General features: G+C 36.3%; 2 protein-coding genes across 2 annotated transcripts; both read right to left on the bottom strand.

The window, feature by feature from the left end:
* Positions 1 to 1,103: 1,103 nt before the first annotated feature.
* Positions 1,104 to 8,448, bottom strand: LOC139843414 (uncharacterized). Its single transcript, XM_071833486.1, has 4 exons — positions 6,187 to 8,448; positions 5,772 to 6,120; positions 5,012 to 5,084; positions 1,104 to 1,443 (listed from the first exon to the last, which is right to left on the bottom strand). The coding sequence occupies exons 1-4, from the start codon at positions 8,446 to 8,448 to the stop codon at positions 1,104 to 1,106; spliced, it is 3,024 nt and encodes a 1,007-aa protein (XP_071689587.1).
* An 84-nt stretch (positions 8,449 to 8,532) lies between these two features.
* On the bottom strand, positions 8,533 to 9,138 carry LOC139843405 (uncharacterized). Its single transcript, XM_071833476.1, has one exon. The coding sequence runs from the start codon at positions 9,136 to 9,138 to the stop codon at positions 8,533 to 8,535; it is 606 nt and encodes a 201-aa protein (XP_071689577.1).
* Positions 9,139 to 18,355: the final 9,217 nt, after the last annotated feature.

Here is an 18,355-nt window from a genome sequence, read left to right as displayed (position 1 = left end):
TGATACAATTGAGTCGATGAGGTAAATTAGGGTTCTGAAATTAGTTGATAATGTAATTGAAATTTAAACGAACATGATCGGATGCAGGTTTGATGATGAGATGAATTAATTTAAATGAACATACTATGATTGTAGGCTTGATGATTACAACAATTTTCAAAACCCCTAATTAACATTTTGAGGGTGTTTCTTTTTTTTTTCAAATGGGAGAAAACATGTTTTAATTTGGGTGTGTTTTCAAATGGTTGGGAAATAGGTGGCAGACCCCTAATTTGTTAGTGTTATTCCGTCCAAAATTTTAGAAAGGTAATTTAGTCATTAAATAACTACTAAAGGTGATTATGAGGTCATAATGTTGATTAGAAAATTTGAATGGTGTAGATTATAGATGTTAATAATAATGGATGGCTAGGATTAGTGTTTTAAATTTTAGATGATCTATTATTGGTTTTGTTATTATCATATATATATAATATATAAAGAGATTTTATTTATTTATGAAAATAGTTTACCACGCTTTTTAAATGTGTCAAATGACAGATTATAGAAAAAAACACGTATCAATTCAAATAATTAACTAACCAGAAAACACGGAGAGGATCTTTTGCATATTCATCTAATCGGATAGATTTATAGAAATATTTAATTTAAAACCTTTCTGTACAAGTAATTATTATTTAACAAAGCAGTATATATATATATATATATATATATATATATATATATATATATATATATATATATATATATATATATATATATATATATATATATATATATATATATATATATATAACGTACAGGAATTTAAGGAGGTAGGATGATTGGATCTCTTCTACGTGGGCCACCAGTAGATTTCTTCATCTTCTTCTTTTGAGATAGCACTTCAGGAAACAGTGCAGGCAAGTCTTCTGGCTTGAGTACAAGAATTTAAGGAGGTAGGATGATTGGATCTCTTCTACGTGGGCCACCAGTAGATTTCTTCATCTTCTTCTTTTGAAATAGCACTTCATCTACAATCATTAATTACTGGTGCATTACCATGCTTTGTTGCCTTGTTAAGTAGATCTTGTAACTCAAGACTCAGTATCTTCTTTACTGTCTCATTTTCCAATGAAGTACTGCAGCATTTCCATCCATTCATTAAGTCCAAACACCCTCAGATCTCTATAATCTACCTTCTCATGAACATGATTATCTCTGCTGATATTGAAGGTTCTCTTTGTCCCTCTATGACATTTGACGATCTTGCCAGGATTAGATCTCCTTGTTATCACATCAGCATATTTTCTCCTGAGATGCTTATCAGATAATTCCATTGATCGTTCAGTCTCCAGTGGACTCACTTCAGGTGCCTTTTCAGCAGCTTCAAGCTTATCTAGAGCCTTGTCTTGTGCTTTAGTAATGACTTTTGCTAATTTGATTGATTTTGCTTCTTGAATTCTACATCAGCCAATTTTGCTTCTTGTTCTGAAGCCTTACTCTTTCAAAATTCATTAGTTTGTCGAATTTAGGTTGACTATTAAAATTTAGAAAACAATGAATTATCACGAGCTTCACCCCAACATGCGACATATACCACCAGACTTGATAGGATATGTATACGGTATGTTGGCTAGTACTCCAACAGCAAACTTGGTTGAATATATAGACGGTGTAGTGATTCTACATTATAATACACACTATCTCACATGGGCGATTAATCCTCATCCCGATTCATATACATGGAATCGAAAATATAATTTTCACCCCAACATGCTAAATCTACCAACAAATTTGGTAGAATTTGTAATATGTCAATTGGCTCTATATCCACCACCAAACTTGGTAGAGTATATAGACGGCATATTGATTTTTCGTTACAATAGATACCATACAATTAAGTTTCTTGATCAATAATCGTTTAGGTTTATCCGAAAAGCAGATGCTTAAGTATCTACGAGTGAGCATAACAAACGTTGCAGGTATTTGTGCAATTTGTTTGAATGATTACGAATAAAACGAGAACACTGGTGGATTGCCGTGTGGGCATCGTTATCACGTTGATTGCATTAAACGATGGTTGTCAAAGAAGAATCTTTGCCCCATGTGTAGGGCTATAGCATTGCCTGTGGAGAGGAGCTGGACATCCGCCTCCCACCACTTAAATTTAAAAAATATATTTTTATGTGAGTTTATTGAAAAGGAAATCTTATATTGATGAAAAGAAGTTGTAGGTTTCATCTGAATGAATGGAGGTTGGGATGAGATAGAAAATGAGTGGCAGAGTTTTTATATTGGTCTTCCAATCGGTCAAAAGATGAATAATAGTCGGGATTGGAAGGCAATAATTGACAAATTTTACTTGAGGTTATCGGATTGGAACTGTAAAACCATGTCATTTGGTGGACGCCTTACCCTAATCAAATCGGTGCTTAGTGTTCTCTTATATGTCTTCTCCTTATTCCGTGTTCCAACGAATGTCATTAACACACTCGAAGGTTTGAGACGTAAATTCTTTTGGGGCGGGCCGGGAGATATCTCAAAAATCTCATGGGTTAAATGGGAAAATGTTCTTTTAACTTATGCGCGGGGGGTTGAACATCGGGTCTCTTAAAGCAAAATATTTTGCTTTGCTAGAAAAATGGTGGTGGCGATTTAGAATTGAAAAAATGCACTTTGGACAAAGGTAATTCGTTGTATCTTTGGGAGGGATGGCAGGTTGGGTTGTTTGGATCAAAACCAAAACTTATTTACAAAATCAACTTGAAACAACATTCGCCTAATTGGTTAGGAAATCAATAATCTTGGTTTTGAGTTTACTAACTCATTTGTGAAAATTGTAAGCAAAGGCGATTGTACTCTCTTTTGGAAGGACAAATGGCTTGGCTATTTAATTCTTAGTGAAAAATTCGAAAGGCTTTTCAGACTTGCGGGAATTAAAAATGTTTTGGTCATGGATAGGCTAGTGAAGAATGATAGTCTTTGGACTGCTGACTGGGATTGAATTCGAATGCCGAAACGTAGAACCCAGGCTAAATTTGATGAACTCCAACATCTTCTTGGTGAATTCAGGTTCGGGTGTAAGGATGAAGATTATTGGATATGTAATTTACACCCTTCTGGGATTTTATCCACTTCTATACTTGCTGAGAGGATTGATGACAACATTCTATAATTGCCTTCAAACCCTACCCTAAGGAAACCATGTGCAACAACTTAGTATCACAAAAAATTGGTATCTTTGTTTGGCGTGCGCTTTTATGAAGAATTGTCGTTCGAGTAAAGCTAGATAAACGTGGAATTGACCTTAATTCATTGGGATGTCTTGTTTGTGATGGCAACATTGAAAACGTTGATCATATCCTTCTTAAATGTTCGTTTGCAAAAGATTTATGAGATATGGTCTATCGTCAGTGGGAAAAGAAGCAGCGTTTTGTTGGGTGGGATCTCGAAATTATGGCAAGCTATTGAGTGGATTTCGGGTTATACTATTTGGCAAAATAGAAACGCTACTATATTTCAAAAGAAAAAAGGGAATGGTCCGATGGCGCTCAATGAGATTCAATTAAAATCGTTCGAATGTATTTCAAAAAGATCAAATAAAATCAAACTTAGATTGGAATCAGTGGCTTTTAAATCCGTCTTCGTTTGATGACCATGGTTGACCTACTGAACTCTTGTTGATCTTTGTCTCTTCTCAGCTTTTCAGTTTGTTCTTTGCTCTATGTTTTCTTTCTTGAGTTGTACAGTTATGTCATGTAATGCTTGGTATGCTTTTGGCATACTTAGCTTGTATCTTCCTATTTTAATAATAATAATAATTCATGTTTGCTTTTCAAAAAAAAATAACATTAAAACATTTAACAAATATAATGATATCGACTGTTGCAATTTTAGTAACTTCATAGCACTAACAAATACGGATAATGGCCATTGTCTCCGTTTTATAGTTTCAATTTACCAAACCTTTAGATACAAGGTTTTATTTACCGTTTATATGATACTCCGTATTTTTGAAAAAAAAAAAAAAAAAGGAATTTTCTATTTTTTGTAAAATTAAATTGCGTGGTTAAACAAACCTATTGTTTGATCTTGATGCTTATGTTTAAATTTTGAAAAAATCTTTAAAATTAATGGGAAATATGATAAAATTTAATTTAATCAAAATTTACGATAACATTTAATCGGATACGATGTACCATCTTCCCTAGACATAATATACATCGAAAATCAGTCAAGGAATTTTTTTAAGTAAATACACATATACGAGTAATTATTAAAAAGAAAAGAGTTTGACGAAGACACTCCATTCGAAGTTTCCGTTTTTTTTTTTTTTTTTTTTTAAGACAATATGAAACTTTACTAAGTTATAACCCGCGACTTCGCGGGATTATGCAAAAGAAATTCCTACAAAGAAATTCTTGATTTCATGTAAAAGAAATTCCTACAAAGAAGTAAACAGTCGTTCACCATCACATTCTTCGGTATATCATATATGTATCCAAATTGAATATGTACTATTTATTATACACTAAAAAAATGTTACATTTTGAAGCAATACCAATAGGGTACATGTGGCAAATGCTTATTTGGTTTCTATGTTACATCAACCTCGAAATATAACATCTAAAAAGAGGAATAGCCGAATAGATAATGAGAGATGCCCAATATCTACAAAACAACTCAAACCTCAAAAATCAAACAAAAGTTGCTCACCTTGACCAACAATATCCTCCATCCCGTCTAAAAGAAGATTGTCATTGAAATAACATAAAATATATATTGTCACTGAAATAACATAACTTTATATCTCAAAAGAAGATAGTCACTCAAATAACATATGGAAGGAATTAATTTGTGAGGTGACCATTTTAGCGATGTGAGAAGGATTATCTCGACCTAAGTTGGCAGCCGCATAGTCTTTGGCACACAGAGCACTACTTAATGATTTTTCTTATAATTTAAGATCACTTCACAATTCATGGATCTCACCAGTTATATACTTATGTCACATTAGTGACCTCCTCACCTTGTATTTATGGCACCAATGCTATATCGATCATAATTAGAATTTTGTAGCTCCTCCAATTGTTGCTCACATTCTATCACCCAGTCAACTCTTGATGATAAATAGTAGCAAAGTTGAGAACTATCAAGTCAGCTTCTACATCTCATTTTAGAACCTATAACACAAGTATGGAACCATTCATAAAATTTTAAAGCAAACCACACCACATAAAGGAGGTAGAGTATGGCAATTTTCAAATTAAATTGTCCAGTCGTCCATCTCAAATTCGTCCATTTTTCCTAATGAGATAAAATTCTTCAAATGTCAACCCATATCGGATCACTTGTAGGCATTAAAAAATCGTTTCACAATCAAAACGAAAGAATTACATTCAAATTTAAAGCTATTATATCAAACATTGATATTATATACAGAGTAATAGATAGCAAAAGAAAATTTGAAAGATGTTATCTCCATCTTTTTGAATAAATGTTTATGTAATGGGTCAAAACATTTTGTACAGATTGACCCACAACCTTTTTGACCATTGTTTAGTTTTATAATTTTTTTTTTTTTTTTTTTTTTTTTTTTTGCAAAGCCAAGAAATATATATATTTATAAACTTAACAGAGACATGCACATTGCATTTGCGGATGCCTCCGTTACACACAGAAAGCCCGAAACTTTACAGCTAAAAACACACTATGTATGGCTTAACTAAGTACAGTTACTAAATCGATAGAGTTTTAACCTATGCCCGATCGAAAGTTCCCATATGAACCTGGATTTATCAACCATTGATGCCACTCGATATTAAGCTTTTTACCTCTCTTGGATATCCATTCGAAGCTCTTAATTTGGATGTCGTTAACAAGTGTATCCCTTGAACGTGTCTCATTGCGAAAAACCTTTAGGTTCCTATTCTTCCATATTAGATACCCACAAACCCATTTAACCGCTTGCCATAGAAACGTTGATTTTACCCCGGCTATAGTGCCCTCGTGATCATTGAAAACATCATTGACACTAGTAAGTGTGAAGTCTCCAAGACCCCACCAATGAAAAACCCGATCCCAAATCTCAGTCGCATATTTGCAAAGAACAATGGCGTGGTCAATTGATTCCAAATCCTTGTCGCATACGGGACATCTAACCGTATGTAAGTCAATCCCTCACCTATCAAGTTCTACTCTTACCGGTAACCGTCTTCTTTTGGTCCTCCAAATGAAAATTCCGATTGATTGTGGAAGCAATCTGTTGATTTCGGTTTCTCTTGCCTCCCCAGACGCCTCACAAAGTTGCAAGTCCAAGATGTTTGTTAATGTTTTGGTGTGAAATTTTCCATCTTCGCTAGACGACCACTCCCACCCAGTTCTTGACCCTAACCTATGAAACTGGTTCCTGACTTCAAGCTGCAGCTGTTCGACCTCAACTCCATTTCTGCCGAGAGGTGGCCTGCTCCATTGCCAAGTGAAAACTCGAGTACCGTTGTTACACAACACTCTGTCATTTATTTTAGCATCTTTGACTTCCTCCAAGTGGTATAGTCGCGGATATTTATCTCTTAAACGTTGTTCACCGACCCAAAGATCCTCCCAAAATAGCACGTCCGAACCTTCATCAATATTTCTTACAAACGAATTGTTAAAATTGTAGCCACGTTTTGTCATTTCCATGCCAATCTTAATGACATCTTTCCATGGTGAGTAACCAACCCCAACCCGACCATTAGGAGATGACCCCAACCCGCCCTCCCGACCGTAGATACTTTGAATTATTTTAACCCAAAAAGCATTGGTTTCGGTACGAAACCTCCACCACCATTTTCCCAAGAGTGCCCAATTTTTTGCTTTTAGCGACCCTATGTTTAACCCTCCCTCCCCATATGGAAGTAAAATATCATTCCACTTAACCCAAGACATTTTATTTCCCTCACCCGACCCGTCCCAAAAAAAGATATGACGCAAACCTTCAAGCAAATGTAAGATGCTAGCCGGTAAACTGTTTAGAACCGACTTGATAAGCGTCAAACGCCCCCCGAATGATACCGTTCTAGATTTCCAATCCAAGAATCGTTTATGAAATTTTTTAATCACCGGATCCCAATCTTTACTTTTATTCATTTTTGCCCCTACCGGTACCCCGAGATAAGTGAAGGGAAGTTTGCCGGAGCTACACTTGAGTTGCTTAGCCATTAACTCTATTTCATCCGTCACCACATTAATCCCGTAAAGACAACTTTTCTCAAAGTTAATTTTAAAGCCCGAAACGTCTTCAAAGCAAAGTAATAGTTTTATACAATTAAAAATGTTCCGTTTAGACCATTCTCCAATAAATATGGTGTCATCCGCGTATTGGAAGTGGGTTAACGGAATCTTATCTTTACCTACTTTCACCCCCGACATGAGACCCTTTACCCTAGCTTCTTGAGCAAGAACATTTAGACGTTTACTAGCTATAATGAAAAGAAAAGGTGAAAGAGGGTCACCTTGTCTAATACCACGTTGAAGTTTGAATTCTTCAGTTGGAGATCCATTGACAAGGATGGATATAGATGCGGATTTAAGGCACGATTCAATCCATTTAACCCATTTAGCCCCGAATCCCATTCGACTCAACATTGATAGTAAGAAATTCCAATTCACGCTATCAAATGCCTTAGCGAAATCCGCTTTGAAGATGAAACTTCTAGCCCTACTCCTTTTTAAATCACAAACACTTTCATTTAGAACCAATATCCCGTCTAAAATGGAACGCTCCGAAAGAAAAGCACTTTGTTCAATTCCAATAAGACGAGGTAAGACCCTTCGGATTCTATTAGCAAGTAACTTGGCGATTACCTTATAGTAGCTATTTATCAAACTTATTGACCGATAGTCACCAAGTTCTGTTAGGTCAATGCACTTCGGGATTAGTGTCATAAAAGAAGCGTTGCAACCATTCGAAATCTCACCTTTTTCCCAAAACCACTCAATCGCCACAAGAAGGTCACGCTTGATTAGATTCCAATATTTTTTTAAAAATTTAAAATTAAAGTCGTCGGGTCCCGGAGCCTTCGACCCATCACACCCTTTCACCGCCTCCCAAATCTCCTGTTCATCAAAACTGACCTCTAAAAGGTTTGCCTCTTCAACTGTTAATTCGATTCTGGGTCCGTTTGGAATGACAGGTCTGTCCCCATTGGTTTCATGAAATAGATTTTGAAAATAATTATGTACCTCTTTTTTGACCAGTTTCGGATCGTCCTCCCACTTGCCATGGATATGCAGGCCTCTGATTGCGTTTTTGCTATTTCTTCTTTTGCACAAGGAGTGAAAATATTTGGTGTTTTCCTCCCCCTCGGTGATCCACTTGCATCTCGACTTTTGCTTCATCATATTTGTTTTTATTTTATCCTTTTCAAGCCATATTCTCCTAGCTTCCAGCCACTTAGATCTTTCATTGTCGTCGATATCCATGTCGTTTGCAATTTGTTCCCAATTACTTGCCTCCTTTTTCGCCGATTCGATCTCAGAATCCAAATTACCATAAACAATTTTACTTCAGTTCTTGAGAGCCGTCTTTAAGTTTTTGAGTTTCAAACGAAAGATGATATCCGGACGTGTTGCCTTCACCTGAGTATCCCATGCTTCTGAAATAACGTTACCTGCATCAGGATGTTTGAGCCACGAGTCAAAAACCTTTACGGGCTTGGGCCCGTAATCTATGACTTTGGATCTTAGCATATCGAGAACCAAAACTGATAGTTCACTCCATATATTTAGGACCGAACCAGAGACTAAAACCCTATCCAACTTGCTGAATTTCTTCCCATTATCACAGATTCTGGTGTACTTTTTGCCAACTAAAGGAACATCAACTAACCCTGCTTTATCAATAAATTTGTTAAAACGAGTAGCTCTTCGTTGATTGAATTCACAATTCCTTCGTTCTTCCATCCTCCGAACCTCGTTAAAATCTCCACACAATATCATGTTTTCATTGTCGAATTTCATAAGGTTCTCCAAACTGTCGAAAAACACTCGCTTTTTATTATCATCGTGAGGACCATATACGTTCACTACAATTGTATCTCGATCGTGTCCTTTGAATTTTCCTTTAGCCGCTAGGTAATATTCACCCTCCACAGTTTGATCAACATTAAACATACTAGGATCCCATATCAGTAACGACCCCCCCCCCCCCCCCCCCCGACCTGCCATTAGCCGCCTTCTGAGTAAAATTATAATTCGGGGAACCCCAAAAGAACTCAATGAATTTTTCATCAATAGACTCGCACATTGTTTCTTGTACTACCATAATATAAGGTTTTGAACTATCACAGAGGTTGCGAAGCCAACCTAACATCCCTTTCTTTTTAAAACCTCGAATATTGACTGAAAGAAGTATCATAATAACACAGACTATCGAACGAGAAGGAAGATTCAATGTTTCTGACCTCCCCAATGAAGCCCCAACAATTCACCAAATCCCTGGTGATTCACCGTATCTTCGCTTCCTTGAGAATGAGAATTGATGCAATTGATGGGTACTTTCTGTTTGCCCTTGTTCACCAAGCTTCCACCTCCACTCTTTGATCCGTACTTGCTATTTTTAGACTTAGAGACTGATTTAGAAGTTGAAATTGAAGATGGGAACTTTCTCTTTTTTCTCTTCAGCAGGTGGATTTTCCTTGCAAAATTCTTCAGATGTAAAAACCTAGAAGATACATGCCATCTTGCTGCTTTCTTCCAAATTGAATTAAGTGATCGACTACTGTATCTTGTCTTCGAGCTCACATCACCTGTAGAAAGTAAATTAGGTAGATTAATTTGGGATTTAACATTCCTCTTTGATAATTTGGTTCTAAACTTGTGACCCGTGATTTTGGTTGAGTTATCACTGCGAAATTCAACAGGGATCCCCAATTCTGCCAAATTAATATCAGTGGGCTCTAATCCTTTATTGCACTCTTTAGGTTCGTGATCCACCTTGTCTGTTTTGTTAAGCCCAATAGGCCCATCAGGCTTCTTGACAGTGTCCCCAATATTAGTTGCTAACCCACCGTTTTGGGTTCTCGGCCCACTTGGTCCTGGGCATATGTTGGGCCCAACGTCAACTTGTATCCCTGGCCCACTTCTAATACCGTTGTTGTTTGAACTGTTTGTCTCCTCGATATCCTTCCGGACCTTCCACACCACATTCTCATCATTAATGTCTGACACTTCGTTCAACCCATCATCCGCATCTTTACTCCTTTTAAGATTATCATCATTAAATGTATCCTCAACCCTAGAGAAAGCCTCACTGGTTTTAAAGCATTTGGACCTTTGATCTTCCACCCTTGTGTTAGGGTTTATCATCGGATTTAGCTCGGCCACCGGTTGCTATACGGATTCCGGTGGTTTATCATTAATCGGCATGGCCTCATTGTTTATGGAACAATTTTCTGTTTCCCATTCACTTACATCATCTTCATCTTTTTGTATCTGGAAAATATCACGTGGAACCTCGTATACATTGACATAGAAAATGTTACCCTTATATTTGAGGCTTACCTCTTCCTTGACGATTTTTGGGGACATGATTTTAACCAAGACTTTACCACTGGAAAGATTTTGATCTCCCTGAAGGACACAATTTTGAAGTTCATAGACTTTTCCCCACCAGGATGCAATCTTATGAAAAGTTTTTTCTTTCCATATGGGTACCGGAACACCGAAGATTGATAGCCAGGTCAATCTCCCTGGATTCTTGGTTGTCGCCCTCCATCTTTTTAAATCCAAGATCCATTTTCTAATCCCATGCTCTTCATCTTAAAGTAGTTTCTTTGCTAGCTCTTCGGATCCACACATCAACATAACCTCCAAACCCCCGATGAATTTAATGTCGATGTTACGTAGTCCTTCGATGTCACATATTGACCTGAGTTGAGATAGTACCTCTAGATTCTTTGCCTCTCGTATTATCGCGTTTTTAAGGCACACTGTGTTGTCTTCATCATCTTCTATGATGACCACACGTTCAGTTTCTCCCCTTATTTCAGGTTTGTGTTTTGGTAATGGAGGGAATTCTTCATTTTGGTTATCTTTCCTAACCCATCTCATGAAATGTCCCGTTCTTATTGATTAAAAACGTTCCATATTAATTGATTTCGTTGCGAGGTTTTGACCTCTATATGCGACGTTTTTCAAAGACTGCATTCATTTTTAAACAAACCATAACCTTTATTTCATCAATAAAGGTTTAAAAAGCTTTATGTAGATTATCAAATAATGATAATCTAAAATATCCTGTTTACACACGACCATTACATAATGGTTTACAATACAAATATGTTACAACAAAATAAGTTTCTTGAATGCAGTTTTTACATAATATCATACAAGCATGGACTCCAAATCTTGTCCTTATTTAAGTATGCGACAGCGGAAGCTCTTAATAATCACCTGAGAATAAACATGCTTAAAACGTCAACAAAAATGTTGGTGAGTTATAGGTTTAACCTATATATATCAAATCGTAACAATAGACCACAAGATTTCATATTTCAATACACATCCCATACATAGAGATAAAAATCATTCATATGGTGAACACCTGGTAACCGACAATAACAAGATGCATATATAAGAATATCCCCATCATTCCGGGACACCCTTCGGATATGATATAAATTTCGAAGTACTAAAGCATCCGGTACTTTGGATGGGGTTTGTTAGGCCCAATAGATCTATCTTTAGGATTCGCGTCAATTAGGGTGTCTGTTCCCTAATTCTTAGATTACCAGACTTAATAAAAAGGGGCATATTCGATTTCGATAATTCAACCATAGAATGTAGTTTCACGTACTTGTGTCTATTTTGTAAATCATTTATAAAACCTGCATGTATTCTCATCCCAAAAATATTAGATTTTAAAAGTGGGACTATAACTCACTTTCACAGATTTTTACTTCGTCGGGAAGTAAGACTTGGCCACTGGTAGATTCACGAACCTATAACAATATATACATATATATCAAAGTATGTTCAAAATATATTTACAACACTTTTAATATATTTTGATGTTTTAAGTTTATTAAGTCAGCTGTCCTCGTTAGTAACCTACAACTAGTTGTCCACAGTTAGATGTACAGAAATAAATCGATAAATATTATCTTGAATCAATCCACGACCCATTGTATACGTATCTCAGTATTGATCACAACTCAAACTATATATATTTTGGAATCAACCTCAACCCTGTATAGCTAACTCCAACATTCACATATAGAGTGTCTATGGTTGTTCCGAAATATATATAGATGTGTCGACATGATAGGTCGAAACATTGTATACGTGTCCATGGTATCTCAAGATTACATAATATATAATACAAGTTGATTAAGTTATGGTTGGAATAGATTTGTTACCAATTTTCATGTAGCTAAAATGAGAAAAATTATCCAATCTTGTTTTACCCATAACTTCTTCATTTTAAATCCGTTTTGAGTGAATCAAATTGCTATGGTTTCATATTGAACTATATTTTATGAATCTAAACCAAAAAAATATAGGTTTCTAGTCGGAAAAATAAGTTACAAGTCGTTTTTGTAAAGGTAGTCATTTCAGTCGAAAGAACGACGTCTAGATGACCATTTTAGAAAACATACTTCCACTTTGAGTTTAACCATAATTTTTGGATATAGTTTCATGTTCATAATAAAAATCATTTTCTCAGAATAACAACTTTTAAATCAAAGTTTATCATAGTTTTTAATTAACTAACCCAAAACAGCCCGCGGTGTTACTACGACGGCGTAAATCCGGTTTTACGGTGTTTTTCGTGTTTCCAGGTTTTAAATCATTAAGTTAGCATATCATATAGATATAGAACATGTGTTTAGTTGATTTTAAAAGTCAAGTTAGAAGGATTAACTTTTGTTTGCGAACAAGTTTAGAATTAACTAAACTATGTTCTAGTGATTACAAGTTTAAACCTTCGAATAAGATAGCTTTATATGTATGAATCGAATGATGTTATGAACATCATTACTACCTTAAGTTACTTGGATGAACCTACTGGAAAAGAGAAAAATGGATCTAGCTTCAATGGATCCTTGGATGGCTCAAAGTTCTTGAAGCAAAATCATGACACGAAAACAAGTTCAAGTAAGATCATCACTTGAAATAAGATTGTTATAGTTATAGAAATTGAACCAAAGTTTGAATATGATTATTACCTTGTATTAGAATGATAACCTACTGTAAGAAACAAAGATTTCTTGAGGTTGGATGATCACCTTACAAGATTGGAAGTGAGCTAGCAAACTTGAAAGTATTCTTGATTTTATGAAACTAGAACTTTTGGAATTTATGAAGAACACTTAGAACTTGAAGATAGAACTTGAGAGAGTTCAATTAGATGAAGAAAATTGAAGAATGAAAGTGTTTGTAGGTGTTTTTGGTCGTTGGTGTATGGATTAGATATAAAGGATATGTAATTTTGTTTTCATGTAAATAAGTCATGAATGATTACTCATATTTTTGTAATCTTATGAGATATTTCATGCTAGTTGCCAAATGATGGTTCCCACATGTGTTAGGTGACTCACATGGGCTGCTAAGAGCTGATCATTGGAGTGTATATACCAATAGTACATACATCTAAAAGCTGTGTATTGTACGAGTACGAATACGGGTGCATACGAGTAGAATTGTTGATGAAACTGAACGAGAATGTAATTGTAAGCATTTTTGTTAAGTAGAAGTATTTTGATAAGTGTATTGAAGTCTTTCAAAAGTGTATAAATACATATTAAAACACTACATGTATATACATTTTAACTGAGTCGTTAAGTCATCGTTAGTCGTTACATGTAAGTGTTGTTTTGAAACCTTTAGGTTAACGATCTTGTTAAATGTTGTTAACCCAATGTTTATAATATCAAAAGAGATTTTAAATTATTATATTATCATGATATTATGATGTACGAATATCTCTTAATATGATATATATACATTAAATGTCGTTACAACGATAAACGTTACATATATGTCTCGTTTCAAAATCATTAAGTTAGTAGTCTTGTTTTTACATATGTAGTTCATTGTTAATATAATTAATGGTATGTTTACTTATCATAATATCATGTTAACTATATATATAACCATATATATGTCATCATATAGTTTTTTTTTACAAGTTTTAACGTTCGTGAATCACCGGTCAACTTGGGTGGTCAATTGTCTATATGAAACCTATTTCAATTAATCAAGTCTTAACAAGTTTGATTGCTTAACATGTTGGAAACATTTAATCATGTAAACATCAATCTCAATTAATATATATAAACATGGAAAAGTTCGGGTCACTACAGTACCTACCCGTTAAATAAATTTCGTCCCGAAATTTTAAGCTGTTGAAGGTGTTGACGAATCTTCTGGAAATAGATGCGGGTATTTCTTCTTCATCTGATCTTCACGCTCCCAGGTGAACTCGGGTCCTCTACGAGCATTCCATCGAACCTTAACAATTGGTATCTTGTTTTGCTTAAGTCTTTTAACCTCACGATCCATTATTTCGACGGGTTCTTCGATGAATTGGAGTTTTTCGTTGATTTGGATTTCATCTAACGGAATAGTGAGATCTTCTTTAGCAAAACATTTCTTCAAATTCGAGACGTGGAAAGTGTTATGTACAGCCGCGAGTTGTTGAGGTAACTCAAGTCGGTAAGCTACTGGTCCGACACGATCAATAATCTTGAATGGTCCAATATACCTTGGATTTAATTTCCCTCGTTTACCAAATCGAACAACGCCTTTCCAAGGTGAAACTTTAAGCATGACCATCTCTCCAATTTCAAATTCTATATCTTTTCTTTTAATGTCAGCGTAGCTCTTTTGTCGACTTTGGGCGGTTTTCAACCGTTGTTGAATTTGGATGATCTTCTCGGTAGTTTCTTGTATAATCTCCGGACCCGTAATCTGTCTATCCCCCACCTCACTCCAACAAATCGGAGACCTGCACTTTCTACCATAAAGTGCTTCAAACGGCGCCATCTCAATGCTTGAATGGTAGCTGTTGTTGTAGGAAAATTCTGCTAACGGTAGATGTCGATCCCAACTGTTTCCGAAATCAATAACACATGCTCGTAGCATGTCTTCAAGCGTTTGTATCGTCCTTTCGCTCTGCCCATCAGTTTGTGGATGATAGGCAGTACTCATGTCTAGACGAGTTCCTAATGCTTGCTGTAATGTCTGCCAGAATCTTGAAATAAATCTGCCATCCCTATCAGAGATAATAGAGATTGGTATTCCATGTCTGGAGACGACTTCCTTCAAATACAGTCGTGCTAACTTCTCCATCTTGTCATCTTCTCTTATTGGTAGGAAGTGTGCTGATTTGGTGAGACGATCAACTATTACCCAAATAGTATCAAAACCACTTGCAGTCCTTGGCAATTTAGTGATGAAATCCATGGTAATGTTTTCCCATTTCCATTCCGGAATTTCGGGTTGTTGAAGTAGACCTGATGGTTTCTGATGCTCAGCTTTGACCTTAAAACACGTCAAACATTCTCCTACGTATTTAGCAACATCGGCTTTCATACCCGGCCACCAAAAATGTTTCTTGAGATCCTTGTACATCTTCCCCGTTCCAGGATGTATTGAGTATCTGGTTTTATGAGCTTCTCTAAGTACCATTTCTCTCATATCTCCAAATTTTGGTACCCAAATCCTTTCAGCCCTATACCGGGTTCCGTCTTCCCGAATATTAAGATGCTTCTCCGATCCTTTGGGTATTTCATCCTTTAAATTTCCCTCTTTTAAAACTCCTTGTTGCGCCTCCTTTATTTGAGTAGTAATGTTATTATGAATCATTATATTCATAGATTTTACTCGAATGGGTTCTCTATCCTTCCTGCTCAAGGCATCGGCTACCACATTTGCCTTCCCTGGGTGGTAACGAATCTCAAAATCGTAATCATTCAATAATTCAATCCACCTACGCTGCCTCATATTCAGTTGTTTCTGATTAAATATGTGTTGAAGACTTTTGTGGTCGGTATATATAATACTTTTGACCCCATATAAGTAGTGCCTCCAAGTCTTTAATGCAAAAACAACCGCGCCTAATTCCAAATCATGCGTCGTATAATTTTGTTCGTGAATCTTCAATTGTCTAGACGCATAAGCAATCACCTTCATTCGTTGCATTAATACACAACCGAGACCTTGCTTTGATGCGTCACAATAAATCACAAAATCATCATTCCCTTCAGGCAATGACAATATAGGTGCCGTAGTTAGCTTTTTCTTCAATAACTGAAACGCTTTCTCTTGTTCATCATTCCATTCAAATTTCTTCCCTTTATGCGTTAATGCAGTCAAGGGTTTTGCTATTCTGGAAAAGTCTTGGATGAACCTTCTGTAGTAACCAGCTAGTCCTAAAAACTGGCGTATGTGTTTCGGAGTTTTCGGGGTTTCCCACTTTTCAACAGTTTCTATCTTTGCCGGATCCACCTTAATACCTTCTTTGTTCACTATGTGACCGAGGAATTGAACTTCTTCCAACCAAAATGCACACTTTGAAAACTTAGCGTACAATTCTTCCTTCCTCAATACTTCTAACACCTTTCTCAAATGTTCACCGTGTTCTTGGTCATTCTTTGAGTAAATAAGTATGTCATCAATGAAAACAATGACAAACTTGTCAAGGTATGGTCCACACACTCGGTTCATAAGGTCCATGAACACAGCTGGTGCATTAGTTAAACCAAACGGCATGACCATAAACTCGTAATGACCGTAACGTGTTCTGAAAGCAGTCTTTGGAATATCATCTTCTTTCACCCGCATTTGATGATACCCGGAACGTAAGTCAATCTTTGAATAAATAGACGAGCCTTGTAGTTGATCAAATAAGTCGTCGATTCTCGGTAGTGGGTAGCGGTTCTTGATGGTAAGTTTGTTCAACTCTCGGTAGTCGATACACAACCTGAATGTACCATCTTTCTTCTTGACAAACAAAACAGGAGCTCCCCACGGTGATGTGCTTGGTCGAATGAAACCACGCTCTAAAAGTTCTTGTAATTGGCTTTGCAGTTCTTTCATCTCGTTGGGTGCGAGTCTGTAAGGAGCACGAGCTATTGGTGCAGCTCCTGGTACAAGATCTATTTGAAATTCAACGGATCGATGTGGGGGTAATCCCGGTAATTCTTTCGGAAATACATCGGAAAATTCTTTTGCAATGGGAACATCATTGATGCTCTTTTCTTCAGTTTGTACTTTCTCGACGTGTGCTAGAACAGCATAGCAACCTTTTCTTATTAGTTTTTGTGCCTTCAAATTACTAATAAGATGTAGCTTCGTGTTGCCCTTTTCTCCGTACACCATTAAGGGTTTTCCTTTTTCTCGTATAATGCGAATTGCATTTTTGTAACAAACAATCTCCGCTTTCACTTCTTTCAACCAGTCCATACCGATTATCACATCAAAACTCCCTAACTCTACTGGTATCAAATCAATCTTAAATGTTTCGCTAACCAGTTTAATTTCTCGATTCCGACATATATTATCTGCTGAAATTAATTTACCATTTGCTAATTCGAGTAAAAATTTACTATCCAAAGGCGTCAATGGACAACTTAATTTAGCACAAAAATCTCTACTCATATAGCTTCTATCCGCACCCGAATCAAATAAAACGTAAGCAGATTTATTGTCAATAAGAAACGTACCCGTAACAAGCTCCGGGTCTTCCTGTGCCTCTACCGCATTAATATTGAAAACTCTTCCACGGCCTTGTCCATTCGTGTTCTCCTGGTTCGGGCAATTTCTAATAATGTGGCCTGGTTTTCCACATTTATAACAAACTACGTTGGCATAACTTGCTCCGACACTACTTGCTCCGCCATTACTCGTTCCGACACCATTTGTTCCTTTCGTTCTATTAACCCCTGGTCCGTAGACCTCACACTTCGCCGCGCTATGACCATTTCTTTTACACTTGTTGCAAAATTTGGTGCAGAACCCCGAGTGATTCTTTTCACACCTTTGGCATAGTTGCTTCTAATTGTTGTTGTTGTTGCGGTTATTATTGTTGTTGGGATGATTGTTGTAGTTGCTGTTGTTGTTGTTGTTGTTGTTGGGCCGTTTGTTGTAGTTGCGATTGATGTTGCGATTGTTGGGATAATTGTTGCGATTATTGTTGTAATTGCTGTTGTTGTTGTATTGGTGATTCTTATCACCGTTTTCCTCCCACTTTCTTTTGACTTGCTTCACATTGGCCTCTTCAGTAGTCTGTTCTTTAATTCTTTCTTCAATCTGGTTCACTAGTTTGTGAGCCATTCTACATGCCTGTTGTATGGAGGCGGGCTCGTGTGAACTTATATCTTCTTGG

This window comes from Rutidosis leptorrhynchoides, chromosome 1, assembly GCF_046630445.1.
Source record: "Rutidosis leptorrhynchoides isolate AG116_Rl617_1_P2 chromosome 1, CSIRO_AGI_Rlap_v1, whole genome shotgun sequence".
In the NCBI taxonomy this organism is placed as follows: Eukaryota; Viridiplantae; Streptophyta; class Magnoliopsida; order Asterales; family Asteraceae; genus Rutidosis; species Rutidosis leptorrhynchoides.
This window is presented reverse-complemented; position numbering and strand designations above follow the sequence as displayed.